A 23,974-nucleotide genomic window follows, 5' to 3' on the forward strand; every position below is an offset into this window, starting at 1 on the left:
CCTAACGTGAGAAGTTGGTTGTGTACAGGGCACTGTGGAAGCCCACAGAAGGGGCACCTGACCCAGAGCATTTGGCTTCTAAGTAGAGACCTGCAGGACAAGTAGGAATTAATCCGGCAAAGAGAGAAGAGCAAGGTCTTGTGGGCAGAAGGAACAGCTTACGCAAAGGTCCTGAGGTGAGAGGCATACCACAGCCACCTTTCTGGCCAGCAGACTAGAGAAGCTCTGTGCTAAAGCGTCTGTGCCGCCATGTTGGAATCTGGGGCCCAGAGGGTAGGTAAACAGCATGTTAAAGACCTCTCCAGAACCATGCAAGAGTTAGCGGAGAACAAATGGAAGGTGCCATGACTCCTCATCTTCCACACCTCCCTGCTGTGGCCAGATCCGGTCATCCCCAGCGATTCCCGTCTCAGTGCTGGGCATCACCATCCAACCACCTGTGCAAGCCACAGTTGGGGCCTGTCCTGAACATCATTCTCTTCATCCCCCGCAGTGAGTGCCTCCTCAGGTCCCACCATTTTAGCTTCTCCACAGCTCTAGAACCCACCGCCTCCTCTCACTTCCCATCGAACTGGCGAGCCCCCTGGCCAGGCCAACATCATCTTTCACCTGGATGAATGCAATCGCCTCCTGAGTGTCAGCCATCACTTCCTGCTGCTGGCATGAGAATCTGCTACCCTTAGGGCACCTGCCAGTGCGGTCATTGGGGTCATTGCCGCAAGTATCACTATAGTCCTGCCACCCCGGGGGCAGGAGAAGATCCTTCTTCCCTTCACTCCCGTTCACATTTTCTGCTTGCTCAGCTCCAAGTTATGGAGCACCCCGGCCACTCTCCCTAAATACTGGGCATCACTCAGCCAGGTTACAAACTCTCTTGACCATCCCTAAGGATGTTCCAGAGGCTGAGGAGTAGCTGGAATCCCAGACGGGGGATAAGAGGCACCTTGGTGGCACTGGGGTCAGGCCTAGGACCCAGAGAGGGGGTGCGAGGGCAGACGGTGGGGAGCACAGTGAGGCGGGAGGAAGAGGTGTGGGGTGCGGCTGGTGGGGGGGGGGACAGCGAGCAGCCCTCATCGGCAGGGTGTGGAAGTAGCGAGGTAACAGGCATAATGAAAAAGGCCATCTGTGGAGGCTCCCGATGTGCGAGGGGTGGTCATTTCGAGCCCAGAACCTGGGGGCCCCGGGCGTGGGCCTTGCCCCGCTCCACCCTGGGCTGCGCCCAACGGCACCCCTGAAAACAAGCATTAGGAGGCCTCTGGCGGGGCTGTTGTACTTGGGGCTTTGATGTTTTAATTAGCCAGCAGTCATATTAGATGACTCAGGAGGGGACAAATGAGGAGATTAATATAGCAGTCAGGGGCCCTGCATGGGGGATGCAAATGACTTTTCTGAGTGGGGACTGAAAGGTTCTCGCTAAAAATGCGCATTAGTGGCACTTGTGAGTTATTAAGCTGGGGACAGGACACACGCAGGCTTTGGGCTGTGGCTACGCGTGTCCTCTTCTAGATTCGTGTCTGGGGTAGTCAGTGGAAGTTTTTCAGGTGGCAGGAGACACGGGCTAGGTCTTGGTGGGCTCTGGGGGGGGGTGCCCAGATGCTTGCCCCTAAAAACAGACAGGAGGCTCTGAACACTTAACTGACTGCACCCTGTTTCGTTCTGCCCCCTCCCTCCTCTCTCTTCTCCAAAAAGTACATATTGAGGGGGGCGCCTGGGTGGCTCAGTCGGTTAAGCATCCGACTTCGGCTCAGGTCATGATCTCGCAGCCTGTGAGTTTGAGCCCCGCGTCGGGCTCTGTGCTGACAGCTCGGAGTCTGGAACCTGCTTCAGACTCTGTGTCTCCCTCTCTCTCTGCCCCTCCCCCCACTCATGCTCTGTCTCTGTCTCCTAAAAAATAAATAAACATTTAAAAAATTAAAAAAAAAAACGTATCGAGGGGTGCCTGGGTGGCTCAGTCGGTTGAGTATCAGACTCTTTGGCTCAGCTCAGGTCTTGATCTCAGGGTTATGGGTTCAAGCCCCACATTGGGCTCCACGCTGGGCATGAAGCCTACTTAAGAACAACAACAACAAAAAAATAAATACGTATCGAACACCTGTTGTGTGCCAGCGACCTGTGTTCTTGGCCCTACAGTGGTCCCCACTCTCATCCCACAATTGGGAGAAGCCTCATAAGGTTGCATGCAAAGGTTTGCAAACTGCAGCCCGGGGGCCAAACCTGGTCCCCTGCACATTTTTATACAGCCCGTGAGCTAAGAATGGTTTTCCCATTTTTAGCCTGTTGAATAAAACTATATAAAAAAAAGAGTAATGTTTCATGACACATACAAGGTATATGAAGTTCAAATTTCAGTGTTCATAAATAAAGTTTTATTGGCACATGGCCATACGCGTTTGTTTCTATATTGTCTGTGGAGGCTTTTGTGATACAGCAACAGAGCAGGGTAGCTGTAATGGAGACCAAGATCATACAGCCCACAAAAGCCAAAAATATTTCCTACCTCTCCCTTTACAGAAAAGTCTGTGGACTCTTGATCCAAAGAATCGAATTCCAGTGGTTGAATGCTTAAGTTATGTTACTTATGTCTCCAACTGCATTAGCGATCTCTCCCGATCATCTTTTAAAACAGCACCCCACCACTGATATTCCCTGTTCCCTTATCATGCTTTATTTTTCTTCAAGGCCCTTATCCCTGCCTGCAATTTATGAGTATATATGTTTCTGTAGGTGAATGCATACGTATCTATGTCTCTATGTCTTATACAGATAATTGGATATAGATACAGTTTTCTCTCTACCCGCTGTCCACTTAGCTCTATCTGCATATGCTACAAACACTTGAGGTCTGCGATGGACTGAACTGTGTCCCTCCTGAATTCATACGTTAAAGCCCTAACTCCCCATATGACTCTGTTAGGAGACGGGACCTTTAGGAAGTAATTAAGGTTAAAAGAGGCCATGAGAGTGGGACCTAAACTGATAGGATTGGTGGCCTTATAAGAAGAGGAAGAGACATCTCTCTCTTTCTCTTTTTCTCTCTCAGCGCACGCACAGAAAGGCAGAGTTAGGGCACAGTGAGGGCGGCCGTCTGCAAGCCAAGCAGGGAGCCCTCACCCAATGTGACTGTGCCGGCATCCTGACCTCTGACTTCCAGCCTCCAGAGCTATGAGAGATAACTTTCTACGTTTAAGCCCCAGAGCCTGTGGTATTTTGTGATGGTAGCCCATGCTGATGGATGCCAGGTCTAAATGCATTTCAAAATTATAGAGCCCCTCGAAGGCTAAGCCAAAGGCTTTTGTCTTGACTTAGTAGAGAAGGGGGGACCCTGGAAGCTGCCTGATGCAGGGGGGAGCTTATCAAAGCTCTAGTTCAGGACACATGACTGCAAGGGCTGCAGTGGGGAGAGGGTGAGGGCAGAGAGACCCATGTGCAGGTGGGAAGGCGGAACACAGCTGCAGCTGCAGGGGGGTGGGAGGAGCTGGAGATTGGGGTGCCAGCAGCAGCAAAGACAGCCTGGGGGTGTGAGAGGGTGGGAGGGCAAGGGACCAAGTCAACACTGACTCGCAGGTTCTTCGTGAGTGGGAGTATGGCGAGCCTTCTGGAACCTTCTGGAGCTTTCTAGCAGAGATTAGGGAGTAAGGAGCAGAAGAGATGGCAAGGTGGAGGGAGGGGGGATTTGAAGGCAGGAAGACAGACACGAGACATCAGAATCTGGGAGATCTAGAAATAGAGGCCAAGCACCTTGCCCTCCCCCAACTGTGGGCTGTCACAGTCAGGGGCCTCTCAGGGGCCTCCCCAGGGATGGGGCCAAGAGCTTGACAGCAGGGAGGGAAGCCCCTGGGAGACACAACATCTTAGGAACCATTAATGGGCTGAACTGTGTCTCTCCCATATTCATATGCTGGTGTCCTAACCCTCCAGCACCTCAGAATATGGCCTTAGGGCACCTGGGTGGCTCAGTCAGTTAAGGGTCTGACTCTAGATTTCGGCTCAGGTCATGTTCTTGCGGTTCATGAGACTAAGCCCTGCGTTGGGCTCTGTGTTGACAGTGTGGAGATTGCTTGGGATTCTCTCTCCCTCTCTCTCCCCTGCTCATACTCTCTCTTTCTCTCAAAATAAATAAACATTAAAAAAATTAAAAGAAAAAAAAGAATACGGCCTTATGTGGAGTCCTAAACAAGGCAATTAAATTAAAATGAGGTCATGCAGGTGGGCCCTAATCCAATATGGCCAGTGCCTTTATAAAAAGGAGAAATTTGGGGGCACCTGAGTGCCTAGTCGGTTAAGCATCTGATTTTAGCTCAGGTCATGATCTCACAGTTCATGAGTTTAAGCCCCGTGTCGGGCTCTGTGCTGACAGCTCGGAGCCTGGAGCCTGCTTCGGATTCTGTGTCTCCCTTTCTCTCTCTGCCCCTCCCCTGCTCTCTCTCCCTCTCAAAAATAAATAAACTTTTAAAAAAAAGTGGGGAGGGAATTTCGAGGCACACACACACACATACACACACACACAGAGGAAGAAGCCGTGTGAGCATCCCCAAGCCAACGAGACAGGCCTGAGGAAGATTCTCACTTGCAGCCCTCAGAAGGAAGCAACCTGCCAACACCTTGATTCCAGGAGCTCTCCAGCCTCCAGAACCATGAGACAATACATCTTCTGTTGTTTAAACCACCCAGTTTGTCATGCTTTGTTAGAACAGCCCCGGGAACGAACCCAGCAGCTAAAGCCCAAACCTGTACGAGGCAAGTAACTTCTTACTCTTTGACCGTCAGCACCAGGGACAGCTTCTCCCTCCTGGGCCTGCAGCAAGCAACCCACGGCACTTGGCTTGTCCTAAAACGAGGGCAGCATCCTCGGGCTGAGCCGGGCGTCAGGCCAGCCACCCTGGGGGGCCAGATGCCGCATGCCGTGCCCTCAGCTGCAGCCTCAAGCAGCACTGTCGCAGCCTGTGGGCACCGCCTCCCCAGGGCAGCAAGTGTAACCCGGTTATGAGCTGTGGCAGCTCAGGGGCCAGGACCACAGACCCGCAAACCAGCAGGTATGTGCCCATCTGTGCCGTGAAAAAAATTGCTACTTATAAAACTTAACTGGGGCACCTCGGGGGCTCAGTTGGCCAAGCGTCCAGCTTCGGTTCAGGGCACGATCTCACGGTTCGTGGGTTTGAGTCCCGCATCGGGCTCTGCTGTTAGCACAGAGCCCACTTGGGATCCTGTCTCCCTCTCTCTCTGCCTATCCTGTGCACGTGCTCTCTCTCTCTCTCTCTCTCAAAAATAAATAAACATTAAAAAAAAAAAAGAAAAACTTAACCAACTGTGTTTCGTACCTTGGAGTATAATTTCCTTGTAGTGTATTCCAAGCGTTATTTCTAAAGTGATTCATTCTTTATAGTAAGTCCACCGAAGCTTGAAATCGTTTATTCTCTACCCCCCTCCCCCCGATTCAACAGTCCATTTTCTGTAGAGGATGATTAAAGAAAGGAGGTACTCCACAGTCAGACCATCAGTGTTTGGATCCACAGACAAGGGCCGCTGCAGATAAGGGGTCTTTAAGTTATTTTGTTGAGTAGATGCTTAAAGTTGCACTGATGTTGCGAGGCAACTAAATGTTATTAGACAACTCTAAATGTGGTCCCATTACCAGACCAAAATGTATCTGTGCATTATGAATTAATTTTAATGTTTATTTTATTATTTTTGAGAGGGAGGGAGAGACGGGGGGAGAGAGAGAGAGAGAGAGCGCGCGCGCGCGCGTGAGCACGAGTGGGGGAGGGGTAGAAAGCGAGAGGGAGACACAGAATCCGAAGCAGGTTCCAGGCTCCAAGCTGTCAGCACAGATCCCGACTTGGGGACTCGAACCCACAAACTGCAAGATCATAAGCTGAGCTGAAGTTGGACACTTAACCAACTGAGCCACCCAGGCGCCCCGAATTCACTTTAAAAGAAATCTTGGAATTACCTTGTGGCCTAACCCCCTTCTGCTCTGTTGGCACCGTGTGCGTGTTTAAATGAGAGCATTAACTTGCTAAAGGTAAATATTTAAAATGCACAACAAGCTTGGTGATTATGTTTTGTCCTTTTTACCTTTTAAAATATCCTAGGACCCTCGGAAAATGGAAGTGGGTTGGGGCTCTATCGACCTCTAAGGATCTGCTTGGAGAACTACCAGTTTCCACAAAGAGGAAGAAAAGTGACTTTGACCGAATTTGGCTTATCTGGGAAAAGAATAGGAATACGGTTTGATGCGATGAATAAGCACGCGGAGTGGTGTCACGGATTCCTGAACCAGACATCATTGTCGCACTGGAAAGCGCCAGGACGGCTTGCTTTGAATATACTCACTATTAAAACAAACAGTTAGCAAAAGACGTGGAAATTCCTGCAGGGCTGAACCCAAACCCCCATCAATTCAGGCCCCGCTTCCTGGCTCCTCCCTGGCTCTGAACACCTGGGGCGGCAGGATAGGAAGGCTGATCTCATGGCTAAATGACCTATAAAGACCCTGAGGGTCACCAGCAGGTGACATCGTGGGTGGAGGGAAACAAGGTTTGGATTTGGCTGCCGCTGGGGCCTGACGAAGACTCTGCCCCACATAATTCCCAGAAGTATCTTTGTTGAGGCTGTTTTTGTCCCCTGTTTGAGGGCGTCCCTGGAACACTGGGTAACGTAACAGAGGGGGGTACTGAAGGCACTTTGGGGAAATCCAGCCTAGATGGTCTTATCCTGGTCACGAGCTGGAACCAACCAAGGGATAGCTAGTCCGATTGAGCTGGGGGCGATAATGAGTTCAGTAGCTGTTTATCGCTTGGGATTTGGGCACCTTCCCACAGAGAGATTAATCTCCAAACACAGGAGTTTCCTTAAGTGCTCAGAGAGGCTTAGGGAAGGGAATAATCCACCGGCAGCCCGATGGAGCCAGTGTCTCTGGCTAACGCCCGCCAGGCAGGTCTGCGGGGAACGTCTGAGTGTGATTCTACGAGATTCCAACTATCACGGTATAATAACTGCCATGTGTGCGTGTATGTGATGTCTGTAGCTTGTCCCGGACATGGAAGTTTCCGGAGGTCGAGGCAACTATTTGACGAAAAGACGACGCCCAGGCGGTGAACTTCTCCAGGGCAGTGATCATGTCCCATCTCCTTCCATCGTGAGCGGCGGTCCGTGAATGCCTATTAGGTGCCCGGCTGGGGCCAGGCCACTGCGCATCCAGGGGCTCACGGAATCCTCATGATAAACCCATTTTTCAGAGGAGAAAACAGAGGCTCTGAGAGGTGCAATGACAGGCTTCAAATTAACAGCTGACAGGCAACAGAGCTGGGCCCGCAAAGCCCCCGCCTTCCCACTGCAGACAGGCTGCTCGCAGTGTATCCTCCCAGAGCCTGGCCTCAAGCAGTGGCAGAAAGATACACACACTGCCTCGATCAACAATCGATGAGAACGACGACGGAGTCACAGAGGGAGACAGGTCCAGCTGTGTCACTCGGTGACTCCGTGGCCACTTACCTTCCCTTTCTAAGCCCCATGGGTGTCATCTGCATAACGGGGATCGTGCTTCCCGCCCTACGTGCCTCCTGTTAGCAATATAACAATTAGCAGTGAATCTACATCTGAATCAGCAACGTGAGAATTAGCCAGATGAAACGCCAGCAAAAGCAGCGATAATAATCACGCACATTTTTGGAACGCTTATTCTGCGCCGGACCTTTAAGAATTAAGAGTGGGCTCCGTGGCCTGGGTTCAAGGCCCATTTCCAGCACGCACTAGTCACGTGACCTTCATCCAGCTAACCCTCTGTGCCGCAGTTTGGTTACCTGTCAGATGGGGGCGACAGAACTTCACTGAATTGGGCTGGGGGTTAACGGAGACCACGGACCCGAAGCGCCCAGCACCGTGCCTGAGGTTGCTCAGCAAATATCAGCGACTATTGCCACAGATCCTGCCATTGCACACCTTACCTCCCCACGACTGGATGAATCTGTTAGGAAACAGAGCCTCGGTGCAGGTGCGAATTTGTTCTCTGTCCAAGGTCACCAGTGGGATGAGGCCCAAGCCCAGCGGACCCCAGAGCTGAGCTCTTGGCCCCGTGCTGAGGGTGGGGAGTCTGAGGGTTCCAATGGCCACACCGCACAGGGTGGTGTCGGAATCCTCATTATTGTTATTTTTGTCCTGACATCGTGAACGCGCGGTGAGTCAGGGCTGACTTAGCTTTCCCTGTGGCAGGCTGGGTTGTCATCGAGAGGCAGACAGTTTTGCTGGTTTGCCTTCATTCGGATGCAGCCGGGGTGGGGCTGGCTGCCGCCTTTCGCCTTTCGGTTTCCAGCAAAGCCAGCACCTGCTGGCCAGCTGGGGCTTGTGCCTGAGTGGAGAGGGGCCCAGACCTCCTCTGATCGTCTCAAGACTGGGGATCCGCAAGCACTCCCCACATGCCTCATAATTTGGGGCTCCCCAGAGAGACTGGGATGATGCCGACGCGTACCTCATAGTAGAGAAGAGCTTCTCAACAGATTTTGACATTTTGAAAGCAGCCAGCCAGCCCCAGGTCCCCAGGGGTGAGGAAATGCCAGGCTCCGGATGTAGTACGGGCAGGGGGAGGGGGACTGTTCGATGAAACAGTCATCTCTCTGATTACCTGATCATCTCTGTCAGCAAGAGGCTGGAGAGACAGGCAGCAGGCTGAATAAGATGGGGGGAGGGTGGCAGTGGACATCCCACCTCCCCCAGGCTCAAGACCCTCCCTCACATCTACTAAGGACTGGACGACCAATGCTTAATTAGCATCTGAAAATTGACATTCTGCCCTTAAGGCGGACACCCTTTCCCCCTTTAGGAAAGCAAACCAGGCGGGTAAGGTGCTTAATGAAAGGGAAGCTGAGGGGCACCTGGGTGGCTCAGTCTGACTTAACTCAGGCCAGGATCTCACAGTTTGTGAGTTCAAGCCCTGTGTCGGGCTCTGTGCTGACAGCTCAGAGCCTGGAGGCCGCTTTGGATTTTCTCTCTCTCTCTCTCTCTCAAAAATAAATAAACATTCAATTTTTTTTAATGAAAAAAAATAAGAAGGGAAGCTGAGAAGGGCTTGATTCAAATTCTAGGTTTTGCAGGGAGAATAGACCAATGGCAGTTTCTCAAGTCACTTTCCCAGGATGGCATTTGCACTTAAGAGGGTTATTACGTAAAGGGCCTTTAGCATGGTGTCAAAATTCAGTATGTGTCCCCGCTGGTATTAACGCTAAAGACAACCTCAGAGGTTCAATAATGATCCTTAGCAAGAAAAAAAAAAAAAAAGGGCAGTGTATGAGCCACTGCTATTCCTTTTACTAGAATACCTTTTCCTACTTCCTACTAGGCAAACTCCTACGTGATCTTCAAAACCCAGTTCAAATGTCCCTTCTTTAGGTAAACCTTTCCTGATACCTGCTGAGGTATTTATGTCCCCCAAGTGTTTCGTGTCCCTTTGTGTTTTAGATTAATTGCGCTGTATCTGTGTCTGTCTCCCCACATTTGTCTGCGAAGGTCTTAAGGGCAGGGAGGGCCATGTCTACTCATCTTTGCTTCTACCAGAGCTGTGCACATGGCAGGCATGGGGTGAATGTTTGGTGATGGGTAAACTGATCCTTTTAATCCACCAGCACATGCCAGATACAAATAAAGATGAGAATTAGAATCACACCCAGTGTTCCAGGGACTTGGGTCTCACTGGCTATGCCCACTGCTGAACCAGACTGTTAGCAAGAGAAATAACCATTAGATACAGATTGACATTTCAGCCTCGTGAGACTGGTTTAAGAGAAGGTGCTTCTGTGGCTGATTTTACTTGAATTCGGACAAAGGAGAGAATCAAGAAGGATGAAGCAGACCTCACTATTCCTTTGGGGAGCTAACAGTCTTCTGAATCAGGAAGTTCTTTCTCTTGTCTAACCGGCATCCGCCCTGCTTCCCTTGGACTCTGTTGCCTTTTCCGGGTCCCTGGGGAAGATGCGGACCAGCTATGCTTCCACTTTCTGCTGTCTATTCCTGACTCACGAAGGCAGGTAGCGGCCGGGTCTCTCTTTGTGTTATTAACAATGCTATTCCCCACAGATGCCTAAAAAAGCAGCAAATGTGGGTTACAACTGGGAGGAAGGAAGCCGATCCCAGGAGCTCCAGGTAAAGGGGCTTTGAGCAGGTAGAGAAGAGACTAAGCACATACGCCGATCTTTTAGGACAGAACGAAGAACGTTACGTTTTTCTGTTAATTTGCTCAGCCTGGGAAACATTTCTCAGCACTGTGCCTATGGAGATGTCTCGCAGGAGGTAACAGGGCTGCTTCCTTTAGCTCTGGGGCTGGATTCCAATTTAACCAGGCGCTTGGATCTCTGTCCCCTTCCAGCTGTATTTCTGAGAGGCATACGAACACTGAGTCTCAGACAACTGAGCCAGGATGATCTCGCTGGCCAGTGGTTTGGGGATCACGGACGACACCAAGGATTTGCTCATGATAAAGGAGTGAATGTACATCCTAACCACTGCTGGTCTGTATCCCATACGTCCAGGGGCTCCCAAATTCTAAAACTGCCTGGCTGCCTTCATCTCAGGAAGATGCAGTCTTTTCTTCTCTCTTTAGCACCTTCTCTACTTCTCCAAGCAAAGGGAATTGCCATTTCGAGGGGGCCCTGAGACAAGGTCTCACAGCACCTCTCCCTGATGGCTACGCACTGAGCACTTGAGTCCCCCACCCAAATTCATATGTTGAAAGCTAATCCCCAGGTCGATGGTATTGGGAGGTGGGGCCTCGGGGACAGGATTCGATCACAGGGGTGGAGCCCCTATGGAGAGGATTAATGTCTTATAAAAGAGACCCCAGAGAGATGCCCCTTTGCCTTGTGAAGACACAGTGAGAAGACACTTGCCAGAAACCAGGAAGTGGGCTCTCATCAGACACTGAATTGCCTGTGCCTTGATCTTGGACTTCCCAGCCTCTGGAGCTGTGAGAAATAAATACCTGATGTTCGTAAGCCACCCAGTTTATGGAATTCTGGAAATAAAGCAGCCTGCCTGACCTAAGACATTTGATCATTTCATCACAAAGCTCCAAAAACGGGGGTGGTCAGCGGTCCTATTAATCACTCTTGCCTTGTTCCCAACATTGAGAACCTCACTACTCAGGCTTGGTGTTCGAGGTTATGGCTTTCAAGCTGTGACTCTCTAACCGAGGTGGACAGCATAAAAGGAGATGGCTCTCGTCCTGCCACTGCCCCGATTTCGGCAGTGACTTTAAGGGTCTTTCTAGTGGGGTCAAGGCTTCCTCTGCTTTGTCTCTGTGAGTCAGATCTCGGGGGTTACTGCAGACCAGCGATTATAAACTCCGATACCTGGAGGGGACAGGTAGGAAGCTAAGGTAAACCAGCAAGGCAGCCTGGCTAACTTCAAGACGGATGTATGGTAAGCATGAAAGAATATTCTTCATTGTTGTAAGACACGAAATCTTCCTCGTGTCTCCTGAAACATATAAATCTCTTGGTCTAACTCTAACTGCCACTTATCACAAAGTCATGGATGTGAAAATATTTCCCTTTCGTCCTAAGAAAATCAACAGCATTGATGTTACAAAAGGTGACAACAGACAACAGCCTTAACAAGAGGGATGTGATATGGAGTAGAGGGGATTGAGACAAACTAGGGAGTCCTTGCTCTGTCTGGAGGGACAGCTGCTGCTCAGTCCATGCAGATTATCGTCCCGTTAGAACACAGGCTCGAGGTGGTCAGATTGTCCACATTTTGTTAAGAGAAGCTGTGATTATGATATTTATATAAAATTGCAAAACACTGGCAGTAGATTCAAAGTACAGATATAAATTTCTCTTAGGACTCTAGAGTGCAGACCTAACACTTCATGTCCATAGCCTGGATCTAGCCTGAGGCTGCCTCTTTCCGTCCTTTTTATTTGTCTTGGGAGGGTCTGAATTATGCCAATACCCCTTTATTGTAAGTTAAAGAGAATACAAGGAAAAATGCTAACTTTTTTGTTCATTTAATCATGAACGGAAAGTAGTCCCCTCCTGCTCACAGAGTGGCCCTGACTTTTGAGGACAGCAGAGCAGAAGTCTACGATGCTGTTCATCTTCCAAGCATTCAGAGGTCACTGCAAGAGAGAGAGGAACTGGCCGGTGGGAGCACGGCTCTGACCTACCGCAGACCCGTGACATCCTTATCTTCCTGGCCAGCTATCAGCAGCTGAGGAAAGCAATCCCCACCGAGGCTCTGGAATGTCCCATCCTCCCCTGAGGCTACACAGAGAGGCTCTGGGTCATTGCTCAGGTGAACTGGTGGTAGTGAAAGGTGCCATCCACATACACGCATCAGAAGACAGAATTTGGCAACCTGCCCGATGCCGTCCAGGGCTTGAGACAGATGGAGAGAAGAAGGTGGCCTGCTGAGTGACCTGGGCCATCTCCCGGTTCTGACCTCGCATTTGTCATTCTGGCCTATACTCTATTGCAGTGCAGAGGCTGGGTGGGAAATTCATATGCTTTAATGGGGTTGCGCCGGCCTGGTCCGTTAGCTACCCGAAAAGGTAACAAAAAGGCACTGCTGATCTGTGGCCAAATCTATCCGTGCTCAGAAACAGTATCGACTCAGCTGTCAAAACACATCTCCACAAACTGGCAAAGACCGAAAAATTCGGTAATACGTTAGGTTGGCAGGGCTATGGGGAAACCACCACTCTCCTGCTTGGCTGGTAGGTTTGGGACAATCTTACAGTGAGCAATTTCTCAATGTCTGCCAAAACCACAAATGTATGTAATATTGGACCCAGAAATTCCACTTCTAGGAATTTATTCTATTGAAAAGTCTGTCCATGTGCCACAGCAAGGCATTTATGGGTGTCACGGCAAAATACTGGCAGTGACTGAAGTGTCCATTATGGAGGATGAGCTCAGTAAGTACGGCAGAGCCATGCAATGGAATATTATACAGCCATGAAAAAGAACCAGGGCTCTCTTTGCCCACTAATGGGGACTCATCACCAAGATACGGCGGTAAGTGAAAAAAGCAAAGTGCAAAGCAACATGTATAATGTGCTCTCACTTGTGTGAAAATAATATGTGTGTGTCTTTGTCAGTCTATGCATAAAGTATTACTAAAAGGACCACAGAAATGATGACTATCGCTTGCCTTGGTGGAGGGAAACTGTGTGGCTGGGATTTGGGGAGAGAAGAAAACTTTTTACCATGTGTCTTTACCTTCTAAATTTGGAGTGCAAATGGCATGTGAGTGCCTTTCTTGGTGGAAACAGAATTACATTTGAGGTTCAGCAAGATTACAAACAAAACAAAACAAAACAAAACAAAGGCAAAATCCATATCCCAGAATACACACTCCTGGCCTCAACGCCCCTCAGCCATGGTGGCTCATTTCCATCCCCACATGGCTGGCCATTTGGCATCCCTCCCCCCATCTTCACACCGGAGAAGGTCCAGGGACCGCGGGTAGAGTGTGAGAGCCACTTACCTGCTCCTTCTCTGAATACGGGTTGTTGAGGACGACAGGCACGTGGCCCTTCCCCCACAGGTCACTGAAGACTCGGTCATTCTCCACGCCCAGGGGCAGTGGCTTGTGTGACTTGCCATCCATACCTCTGAAAGGCAAAGCAGGGGAAGTGAGAAAGGCGAGACATCAGGAACGACAGGCCGGTTGCCCTGCCCTCAAAGTTCCGAGTCTGTACAGAACCTCCATGGTTCACCCACGTGACTCTATGTAGAGCCAGCAAGCTGTGGGCACCCAGCGTGCCCCTTGGTAGTATCGCCAGCAACACGTGGGAAGGCAGCCCCGTCGTCAAGCACAAAGCGCACTGACGTCGGCACCGATGGGTGGCGTGCACCCACCGTGTGGATATCCCTTCAGAATGACCATGACAGGGCTTTTGCTCCTCCCTCCCCGTTTCAAAGACCTAGGAACGCAGAAGGCTCATCTCCTGGCAGACCCCCCTGGACAACTTAATGCCCACAGATAAGATAACGAGTCCTGGGGTCCAGGCTGATAAGTTATCTCAGTGCTGAATAAACACGGATAATAAGACGAATGATACCAGCCCAAGAGAAACAGAAATGATTCTGAAAATGAGGGGAACAGAGCAAAAAAATAAAATACCATTAAGAATGATAGCTAGTGTCTATTGAGCACGTATTGTGTGTCAAGCACTTTACAAATGTTTTAATTTAACCCTTGTGACGACTCTGTGAGGTGGGTGTGAATATTAACCACCATTTTATAGACGGTGTAAGTGAGACAAAGGCTAAGATGCTCAAGGTCACAGTTTTTCCGCCCACTCTTCACACCCGTTCTGAAGTGGGGGCTCTCATTATTACCATTCATCAGCATCATTATCATTACCACCACCCCTGTCACCATCATCATCACCACCATCACCACCATCACCATCACCACCACCACCACCATCATCACCACCACCACCACCATCACCATCATCACCACCCCCACCATCATCACCATCACCATCATCACCATCACGATTGCATCATCACCACCATCATCAATATCATGATTGCATCATCACCACCATCACCACCACCATCATCACCACCATCACCACCATCACCACTACCATCATCACCATCATCACCATCACGATTGCATCATCACCATGACCACCACTGCCACCATCAACCATCATCATCACCATCACCACCATCACCACCACCACCATCATCACCATCACCACCATCATTACTGCCATCACCATGGCCATCATCACCATCACCACCATCATCACCACCATCATCACCAACATCATCACTACCATCATCACCACCATCACCACCATCACCATCACCACCATCATCCTCACCATCAACACCATCACCATCATCACCATCATGATTGCATCATCACCACCATCACCACCACCATCATCACCATCATCACCATCATCACCATCATCACCATCACGATTGCATCATCACCACGACCACCACTGTCACCATCAACCATCATCATCACCATCACCACCATCACCACCATCACCACCACCACCATCATCACCATCATCACCACCACCACCATCATCACCATCACCACCATCATTACTGCCATCACCATGGCCATCATCACCATCACCACCATCATCACCACCATCCAAACTTCCATTGTTACCACCATCACCATCACCACCACCATCTTCCTCATCCAACTTCTCATCAGCATAACCATTATCGCTATCACCATTGCCATAATCAATGTCATCATTACTATCATCACCTTCATTACATCATAATATTCACCATCATCACCATCATTACCAGCATCACCAACCTCCTCCATCATCACCGTCATTAGCATCTTCATTACTATAATCATAATCCTCAGAATCTTCCTAAGATCAGGAAACTGAGGCTCAGAGAGGTTAAAACACTAGCCTAAGTCACACAGCCAGGGATGATGGAGTTGGGATTCAAACCCAGACTGGTTCCTGACTCAAAAGGCTGGCTTCTTAACGGCAAAGTTTTCCTGGCTCTCTGTTCTTGAACTCAGATTCAGGGGGAGACTATCTTAGCTAGTTTCCACAGCCTGGTCATCCTCTAAGAAGGAGAGAAGTCATGGCTGAGATGGGACTGACTTTGCCTCAAAATCCAGACCTCCTGACCATCCCTCACCTCTTTCTCTCTCCAGGCGCTGCCCCCCTGCTTCCTGACAACTGGCTTCTTTTGAACTCGCCCGTCCACTTTTACTCTGATTATAGCATCTGTCTGTGGCTTACTCTGGAGCCCCTCTTGGTTTTGGTCCCAGGTGTGGAAGCTGTTACCTAGCCCTTTGTTCTACATTCCCAGCTTTGGGGACTTAGAATCCTGGTTCTGTAATTTCCCCCACCCTCTAGTCTGGCGCTGACAGTCATTTGGGGTCAATCGGAAGCCAGGGCTCAAGCCCTCTGGCTGCTCACTCGGGGCCACCCAGACCTCTCCTCCTCACAATGTTCCAAAAGTCCTGGTGGCCTGCGTCAGAGCCACTTTGACTCTTCTGGTCGGAGAGGTCTGCAATTGTCAGAGGGAACATTCTGTTTTACCCTCTTTAAAAATGTCACCAAAACACACGGGGAGTGGTTCTTGATTACAGACATTTCACAAGTCAACGGCTCACCTACATGGTGATAAACAGAGAAATTGTCTGTTGAGAGGGCTGCTCTAAATGTCACTCTGCTCCCTCTCAGCTCTGAAAGTCCTGATCCCATGATACCACATGACTATAAGTGGCGATTCAGCGGAGAAGAGAGGTTAGCATTGTTGAAGCATGTGTAACATACCAGGTGCTTGCACAGATGTTACTTCATTTTATCCCAACAGACAACAAAAGCCCTATTTTACAGATGCAAAAACTGAGCCTGGAAAGGTCATGTAAGTTTCCCGAGTTCCCACAGTAAGACAAAGAAGGGCTGGGATTTGAAACTAGGTCTGAATAATGTTTGGCCCAGATCCTTCCTTTTTTAAAACAGAGACAGGAAAAACGAGTTACTCTAAGCCAGAGGCTAAGGAGCAAGTAATGCAACATCTCTTGCTGAATGAGGCCAGTTTGCAAGAATTAAACAGGCAACAATTACCTAAGCAACTCCAAAATGGCTTGTCTTGTGTGAATTTTCAGGGAGAGCTACTTCTGTGTTGCAGTTCCCCCCTTTGTAAAAAGCCTTTAACACCTCTGTTTAAATAATGCATTTGAAGTGTTTTGTCAACAACAAACTTATTTAAGAGTCCTGTGCGAGGAGCAGGGGAAGAATATTTTTAATATGGGACCAGAGGGAACATCCAGGTTGAACTATTTTGTTTCTATTCACCCAGGAGCAAAAACAGAAGTACACGTCAGTATTTCCCAACTCTCAGTCTGACAGTGATAACCAGGTCTGAGGGAAATATCTGGCTTATTGCTGCAAATTTGCTCACCCTGGGATCTAGCTGCTTGATGGGGTTCGTACAGGCAGGGTAGTTTGCTGGTTAAGAGCATGGGCTATGGGTTGGGTAGCATTGGGTTCAACTCTTGGCTTTGCTGGCTATAAGCTGTGCAACTTTGGATACTCACACTTTCGAATTCTCCATTTATTCATCTCTAAAATAGGGTTAATAATACCTTGCTCATGGGATTGCTGCAAAGTTAAATAAGGTAAAGCTTACAGCCCTTAGCTGTGTGGTACCTACTGGTGGTTGCTCTTACTGCTAATGTATGGGATGATCAGACAGAAACAGAAAAAGGGAAATGCTAGTTCTCTATGAAACAGTTAAGGGGCACCTGGGTGTGTTGGTTGGTTCAGTGTCTGACTCTTGATTTTGGCTCAGGTCATGATTCTAGACTTGTGGGATTGAACCCCACATCGGGCTCCATGCTCAGTGTGGAGCCTGGTTGTGATTCTCATTCTCTCTCTCTCTCCCTCTGTCCCTCCACCCCACTCATGCACTCTCTCTCTTTCTGAGATAATAATAACAAAAAAGATTCCTCTAAGCAAGCACGGTCTAGTAGAACTTTCTGTGATGAGAGGAACATCCTACGTCTATGTTCTCCCGTCTTATAGCCACTGGTCACATGTGGCAATTGAATACTTGAAATGTGCCTATGGTCACTGAGAAACTGAATCTAAATGTTATCTAACTTTCATCATGTTTAAGTAGCCGAATGTAGCTGGTGGTTGTAGCATTGGACATATTGGTTATAGCAGTGAGCATCCCTCAAAGCCTAACGTCCCTCAACACCGGGGAACGGACGCACGTAGCTCTTAGCCAAGAAGGGCATCTTCCCTGGGGGTTGGGGGGCACAGACAGAGATACCCCAAGCCACTTAGTGAAGACAGTCTCTTCAATCCCATCTGGGAACAAGGGACAACTGGTAAATAAAGGCTTGTAGACACAGAGATGGGATGGGTATAGAACAAGGAAGGGAAGGACTGGGAAGCATGAGATCGGGGTCCTCAGACAGGACCTTTTCTAAGCTGTTCACAGAGCACAGGACTTTGGGAATTCTCTGCTTCCATTCTAGATTCCCAACTTCCATTATTCTCAGTCCTGATCTCCACTCTCCCCTCTTCCCGAGGAGCACACTGTTGTCCACTCCTACCTTTATACTCGCCGTCCCCGGGATGCCCTTTCATCTTCCCTCTGCCAGGAACCAACTCCTACTCAACCTTCAACACCCACTTCACACTCTTCCTCTCCTGGGGGTTAAATGAAGTCATGCATGTAAAATGCCTAACACATAGTCAGAACTAACTAAACATGTGCATCTTCATTGACAACTAAGGAAATTGAAGCTCAGAGAGATTAGGTAACTTGTTAAAGGTCACAGCACCAATGAGCAGTGGAGAAAGCCTGAAAGTCAGGTGTTTCCTTCTTGCTGTTGTGCTGGTTGAGAATCACTGAGAACAGGGATTAAGAGGGTAGTAGAGGGGCCATTTGGTTGAACCTCATACTTTTGAAGAGCTTCAAATTTAGGTATTGATTTTTCCTTCCAAATGAAGTAGGGGTGTTGAATGTTTTTATCTGTTGAATGAGATTTTTGTAACTTTAATGCATCATTTCTTCATTTAAATAAATATACTGGGAGTCCATAGGTGGAGGTAGATGGGGACTGTTTTGACTTCTTAGAAGCCAGGATGGCGACTTTCCTTTGCCATACTCATGAGTGTGGGTCCTTCCAGCTGCCTGGAGTGGTCTCAGTTTAGATCAGGGTTTCTCAAACTGGAACTATTGATATTTGGGGGGCCGGGTATTCTTTGTTGTGGGGGGCTGTCCTGTTCCTTGTAGGATGTCTAGCAGCGTTCTCTAGGGGGTCTCTACCCATTAGATGCCAGTAACACTCCTTCCCTTTCCACAGTCCCTCCCAGTTGTGACAATCCAAAATCTCTCCAGACATTGCCCAATGTCCCTTTGGGGAGGAAACCAAATGTACTCCTCCTTATTGAGAAGCACTGGCTTGGGTGTGGCTGAGGACCCCGATCTCATGCTTCCCAGTCCTTCCCTTCCTTGTTCTATACCCATCCCATCTCTGTGTCTACAAGCCTTTATTTACCAGTTGTCCCTTGTTCCCAGATGGGATTGAAGAGACTGTCTTCACTAAGTGGCTTTTATCTCCTCTCAGGTGTCCTTAGCCCTCTGGAAAGGCCATCCTCCAGTGGGCTTGCATTCTAGGTGGACCAGTAACCCCGGAGCCATCATGCCATCATGTTTGGCATTTCTCACTTCAGAGTGCATCAGCATCAACTGTTAAAACTCTCCTGAACTCGCCCTTTGGAGAGTCTGGGTCCCCAGGGAACCCTGGAACCTGCATTATCAAAAGCACCCCACATGGTTCACAGACCTCCTTGAAGACCCACCTTCCTGGGAGGGCTCTGGGCCTGACTCTTGGCTGTGAACAGCAAGGCGCCCTCCTGGTCAGAAATATCAATATCCCCCAAGCTCCCTCTCTTCTTCCCCCCCCCCCCCCATAAAACCAGGCATGGAAATCTAACTCCCACTTGGCGAGCATTTTCTATCCTTTCTGGCAAGGACTAAACTAAAGCTCCTTTTCCTCCACTTTGCTAGCTAGACAATCATACCCAAGCCAACAGTCAGTCTGGCATCTCTAGACCTTCTAAGAACCTTTGCCAAATCCTTCCAACTGGGGGGCTTCCTGGGGGCCAGGCCTCGGATTCTCACACAGGGGGTGGGCTCTACTCCACAGGAAGTTGGCACATGTGTTGATCAGCCCAGTGCTGACCACCAACCAACCCCAAGTATCCAGGATGGGGAGCAGGAGGGCCAAGCCTGTGTGCAGGGCACAGTCTGGAAGTGGGGGCCACCTGCTCTGGCCCAACCGGGCAGGGCTGTGGAAAATGAATCTGGGGTCTCTGCAAAGCTTTGTTCTAGAGCTCTTCGTGCTGGGGTGGGGGAAGGTTGTGAGAGAGAAAAGTATGCTCTTGAGAGCTGGAATTTTACCGCAATCCTCTAGCTGAGAAGTGAGGTGAGGGCCTCTGGGCTCAGCAGCAATCACGACTGTAATTGCTCACATCACAAATGCTGGGCAGGATCCTCAACCTCCAGTGTTTGCAGCGTCTGGGCTGAGCAGATTGGCTGGTTTTGGATCCTGGGCCACTGGAGAGCCCATGCCAGCTCCCGCACAGCTCCCGAGGCTGGTTGTCTCCCCACAATAGAGACTTGGTCCTAATAGCTCTTCCGATGCTCTCTTTATTTTTGAGAGGCTGGAAATCAGGTTTAATGTGAAACCTCTTGATTTCTCTGTTTTGCCACAAAATCGCTTTTTCAGAAAACTCCGCAGGCCCGATAAAACGCGAGGGAGATCTGACTGTGACCCTCGGTCCCCAGTTTGTGACCTTTGACCTAAAGCGGTGTTTGAGTGCCTCTCCCTGGAGTGATGGTCTGGGGAGGTCGAATGGAGCAGTGAACCTTCCAGGTGGGTTTGACAGGAGGTGGACCGGTCAGTTGCTTGGCCTGTGATGAGCGTGCCCACCATTGACCTTCAGGAGGACCCCGAATGGTAGTTCTGGAAGGAATCTTAGGGCTCATCTGGCCCACACGCTACTTTTACACATGGGGAAACCGAGGCCCAGAGAGGTCAAGGGGCTTTCCTAAAATATGTAGCTAATGATGGCAAAGGGGGGTCTAGAAGGAAGGACACTGAGCCCAGTCCAATGAGACCTCATAGTAATGGCCAGTCCAGGGTCTGGCCACAGAATTGCTCAGTAGGGCTTGTTGGATGGGGGTGGGGGGCTGAAAACGGCCCCCAAAGACATCAAATCCTAATCCCCAGAACCCACATATGTTACCTTATATGGAAAGAGGGTCTTTACAGGGGTGATGAAGTTAAGGATCTTGAAATTGGGGAGATCATCTTGGATGGGCCATTAACTATAATGGCCGTAAGGATGCCATCACATGTGTCCTTATGAGAAGGAAGCAGAGGGAGTTCTGCCATGGAAGACAAAGGCCATGAGACTCCAGAAGCAAGATGCTCATGCTGGAAGGGGCAGGCAGGGGCCCCAGCCAAGAAAGGCAAGGGATGCAGCTCTAGAAGCTGGAAAAGGTAAGGAAACAGATTTGTCCCTAGAGCCTCCAGATGTAAGATCTCCAGAGCTGTAAGAGAATAAATGTATACTGTTTCAAGCCACCACATTTGTGGTCATTTGTTACGACTGCAAAGGGAAATGGATACAATGAATATTTGGTGGCAGGGGCAGGGATGGCTTGGGCTGTGTGTGTGTGTGTGTGTGTGTGTGTATGCGCGCCTAGCTCTCTCTTCCTACTCACTACACTCACGTCCCACAGACCTTCTTTCCGTTCCTTGAACATCTCAACCTTGTTCCTGCCTCAGGGCCTTTGCTCCTGCTGTACCTTCTGCCAGGAACGCCCTTCCCTAGATTTCACATGGTTCATACCTTCTGGCCTCAGAATAAATGTTACCTCTTCAGGGAGGCCTTCTCTGACCCTCTGATCTAGTTTTTTTTTTTTTTTTCCCAATCCCAAGCCATATTTCTTCAAATCACTATTTCATTTCTTTTATAGCATGTGTCACTATCTAACATGATTGCCTGAGAGCCTGAGTCTATCTGTTTATCATTCATTTCTTGTCTGTGACTCCATAATGGCACAGGCTCATCAGTGGATCCCCAGTTCCAAGGACAGTATCTGGGGCAGAAAAGATGCTCCGTGAATATTTGCTGAATGAAAGATGGTGAGAAGCTCCCCTTCCTTGCACACAATCTGGGGATGAATGGGTGGCTGCGTGGGCTCATTCCATAGCTCCTCCTCAGAATGAGGGGCTGGGTGCCACTTGACAAGATGGCGGGGACACAGATAGGAGAGAGTGCAAAGTAAGAGTAATAGCTCTATAACCAGGACTTCTCTCCCCTCCCCAGGAAACGACGGACTGGGGAAGCCCCTTATGTTCACATGGTTAAGGTGAGAATGAAAACTTGCACTGAGGTTCAGTGTGAAGGCAGTCATTGGAGTCAATGCCAACGGACTGATTCAAAGCCATAAGACATGTCAAGTGCAGTCACGGAGAAGACCCTCTATTGCAGACAGTCCTGGAATCAGTGCGGTCATTGGTTGGTCTGAGGTCAGTTCTCCTGGGGTGCTATCTTGCGTGGAGGGCACCAGACTGAGAAAAAAGCCCAAGTCCTCAGAAACTTGATGGCTAGTGGTCAAGTGCACTGTGGCCAACAGTGTAATCTATGTTAGTGGAGGCCAAGAGCATGGGCCTGGGGTCAAGTCCTGGCTCTGTCATTTGCTGGCTCTGTGAGCTGGGACATGTGACTGTGCCTCTCTGAGCCTTGGCTTGCTTACTAGGAAAATGGGGTGCTACGAGGAGCAAATGAGGTAACTGATGTAAAGACCTTAGTGTGCGGCCAGGCCCCCCTGGAGGGCTCAGTACAGCTTGATTAGTATGTTGGTCATAAAACAGAGGCTTGTCACAGGAGACCTCCTCTCCCCAGTTAAGCTCATTCTCTAGGATCGAAACTGACTTCTGAGCCTCCAGCCACCTCTTCTCGCCCGGTTTCGTGTCAACTGTAGCCACCCACCGTGAGATTTCTAGCAGAACCAAGATGAGCACTCTGTGGCCAGGGCTGTGTGACTCTGGGCAAATTGCCCCACCTTTCTGAGCGTCAGTTTCCTTGCCTATAAGGCGGCCCAAACCATACAACCTACTTAGGAAGCAGGGCTGAATTCACCCAAGCTCTGAAGAGATGGCTATTATGAAGGTTCTCTGTAAGTAACCGAGTGCCCTGCGAGTGGAGAAGTCATCAGAACGCAGGGCGAGGCTGACCGGCTGGTCCAGATGGATGCTGGACCAGGGACCTTGGCCTCTTTAGAACCCTCCTTCAGGGCAGCAATCTGAACAACCTGGATATCCTCTGACACGCAGCATTTTAAAGTGACCGTTCGCAAGTGCCGAAGGTCCCAGAAGCCCCCAGATTTCCCTTCCTTACGCTCCCCGCACACTGCCACCACCTGCCGGGCCCACCTTCCCCCTGGGATCAAGGGTGAGACTGTGTCTAGACTAAACATCGCTTCTCTCCCCAACGGAGGGCCAGCATTCCCAAACAACAGGACTAGGGACGCCCCGTGAGGGCAAGGAGTTAGATGAAGCAGGTGAATAGGTCCGTGTCCAAGAGGAAAGACGGAAGGAAGGAAATGAGGCCAAGAGAGCAGGAGAGTCAAGGGCACCGCTGAGAACCAGGGACAGCCCCAGCCTCTGCTTGGCCCCCGGAAGCCACAGCCTGCTGGCTGTGACCCGGATGTGGGGCTCCAGGCCTGGTAGGCAGCCGGCCTCACTGGGCATCCAGAATCCAGGCTGCCAGCTCTGACCCCCACCCCAAAAAGCAGCCTGGATGGGGAAGCCACTGGAAGGCTGAGTAATTTCCAGGCGGCCACGTGCTCCGAGGGGCTGGAATCGTCCCCAGCCCGCCAAGCCCGGAGAGTGACGTTGAAGACCCTTCGGTCTCTGGGCTTGCATTTCCTGACTTGGGACGCTGACACTTAACAAGGCACTTATTCCTGTCACCTAGTTTGGTGATTTCTGAGGGCACTTTTGGTTTTTCCAATGATGGTGAGGGTCCCTGGCATCACGGTGGAAAGGAGGTGGCATTGGGGATGGTCCAGGGGCAAACCCACACAAGGAAGAAGGGTCCTGCCTGCCATGCGACCTTAGCACATCAACCAAGATGAAAAGCAAGCTTAAACTTCTGAGTCAAGACCCCGATTCAGTCTTACGCTAAAACATGGCTTTAAAACGCACTCAGTTTTCCGTGCATGCAACCATTGGGAAAAGACAGGACATCATTTCATTGGGAGTCTGTCACCATTTCGGAAGATCACATCACCAAGGAGACACCGCTGGTGACATCTGAGTGGCCAAAACAATACACCTGGTTCCACCTGCATTTGACACGGTCGTGAGTGGACCAATTCTCTGTTTAGGGGCAAATAGCTGAGCGCTGATAGATGAAATTACAGCT

The 23,974-nt window shown here is 49.9% G+C and overlaps 1 protein-coding gene across 1 annotated transcript in view; it reads right to left on the reverse strand.

Annotated features, from left to right (window-relative positions):
* The window catches only part of NOS1 (nitric oxide synthase 1), an 82,817-nt gene that overhangs the window by 54,932 nt on the left and 3,911 nt on the right, over positions 1–23,974 (reverse strand). The window contains exon 2 of the mRNA XM_047088501.1: positions 13,480–13,606. Within this exon, the coding sequence (XP_046944457.1) occupies positions 13,480–13,606 (127 nt within the window). The remainder of the gene's footprint in view (positions 1–13,479; positions 13,607–23,974) is intronic.

This window comes from Lynx rufus, unplaced genomic scaffold (genome assembly GCF_022079265.1).
Source record: "Lynx rufus isolate CCGP_SWC_20201006 ecotype Redwood Valley unplaced genomic scaffold, mLynRuf1.p SCAF_24, whole genome shotgun sequence".
Taxonomy (NCBI): domain Eukaryota; kingdom Metazoa; phylum Chordata; class Mammalia; order Carnivora; family Felidae; genus Lynx; species Lynx rufus.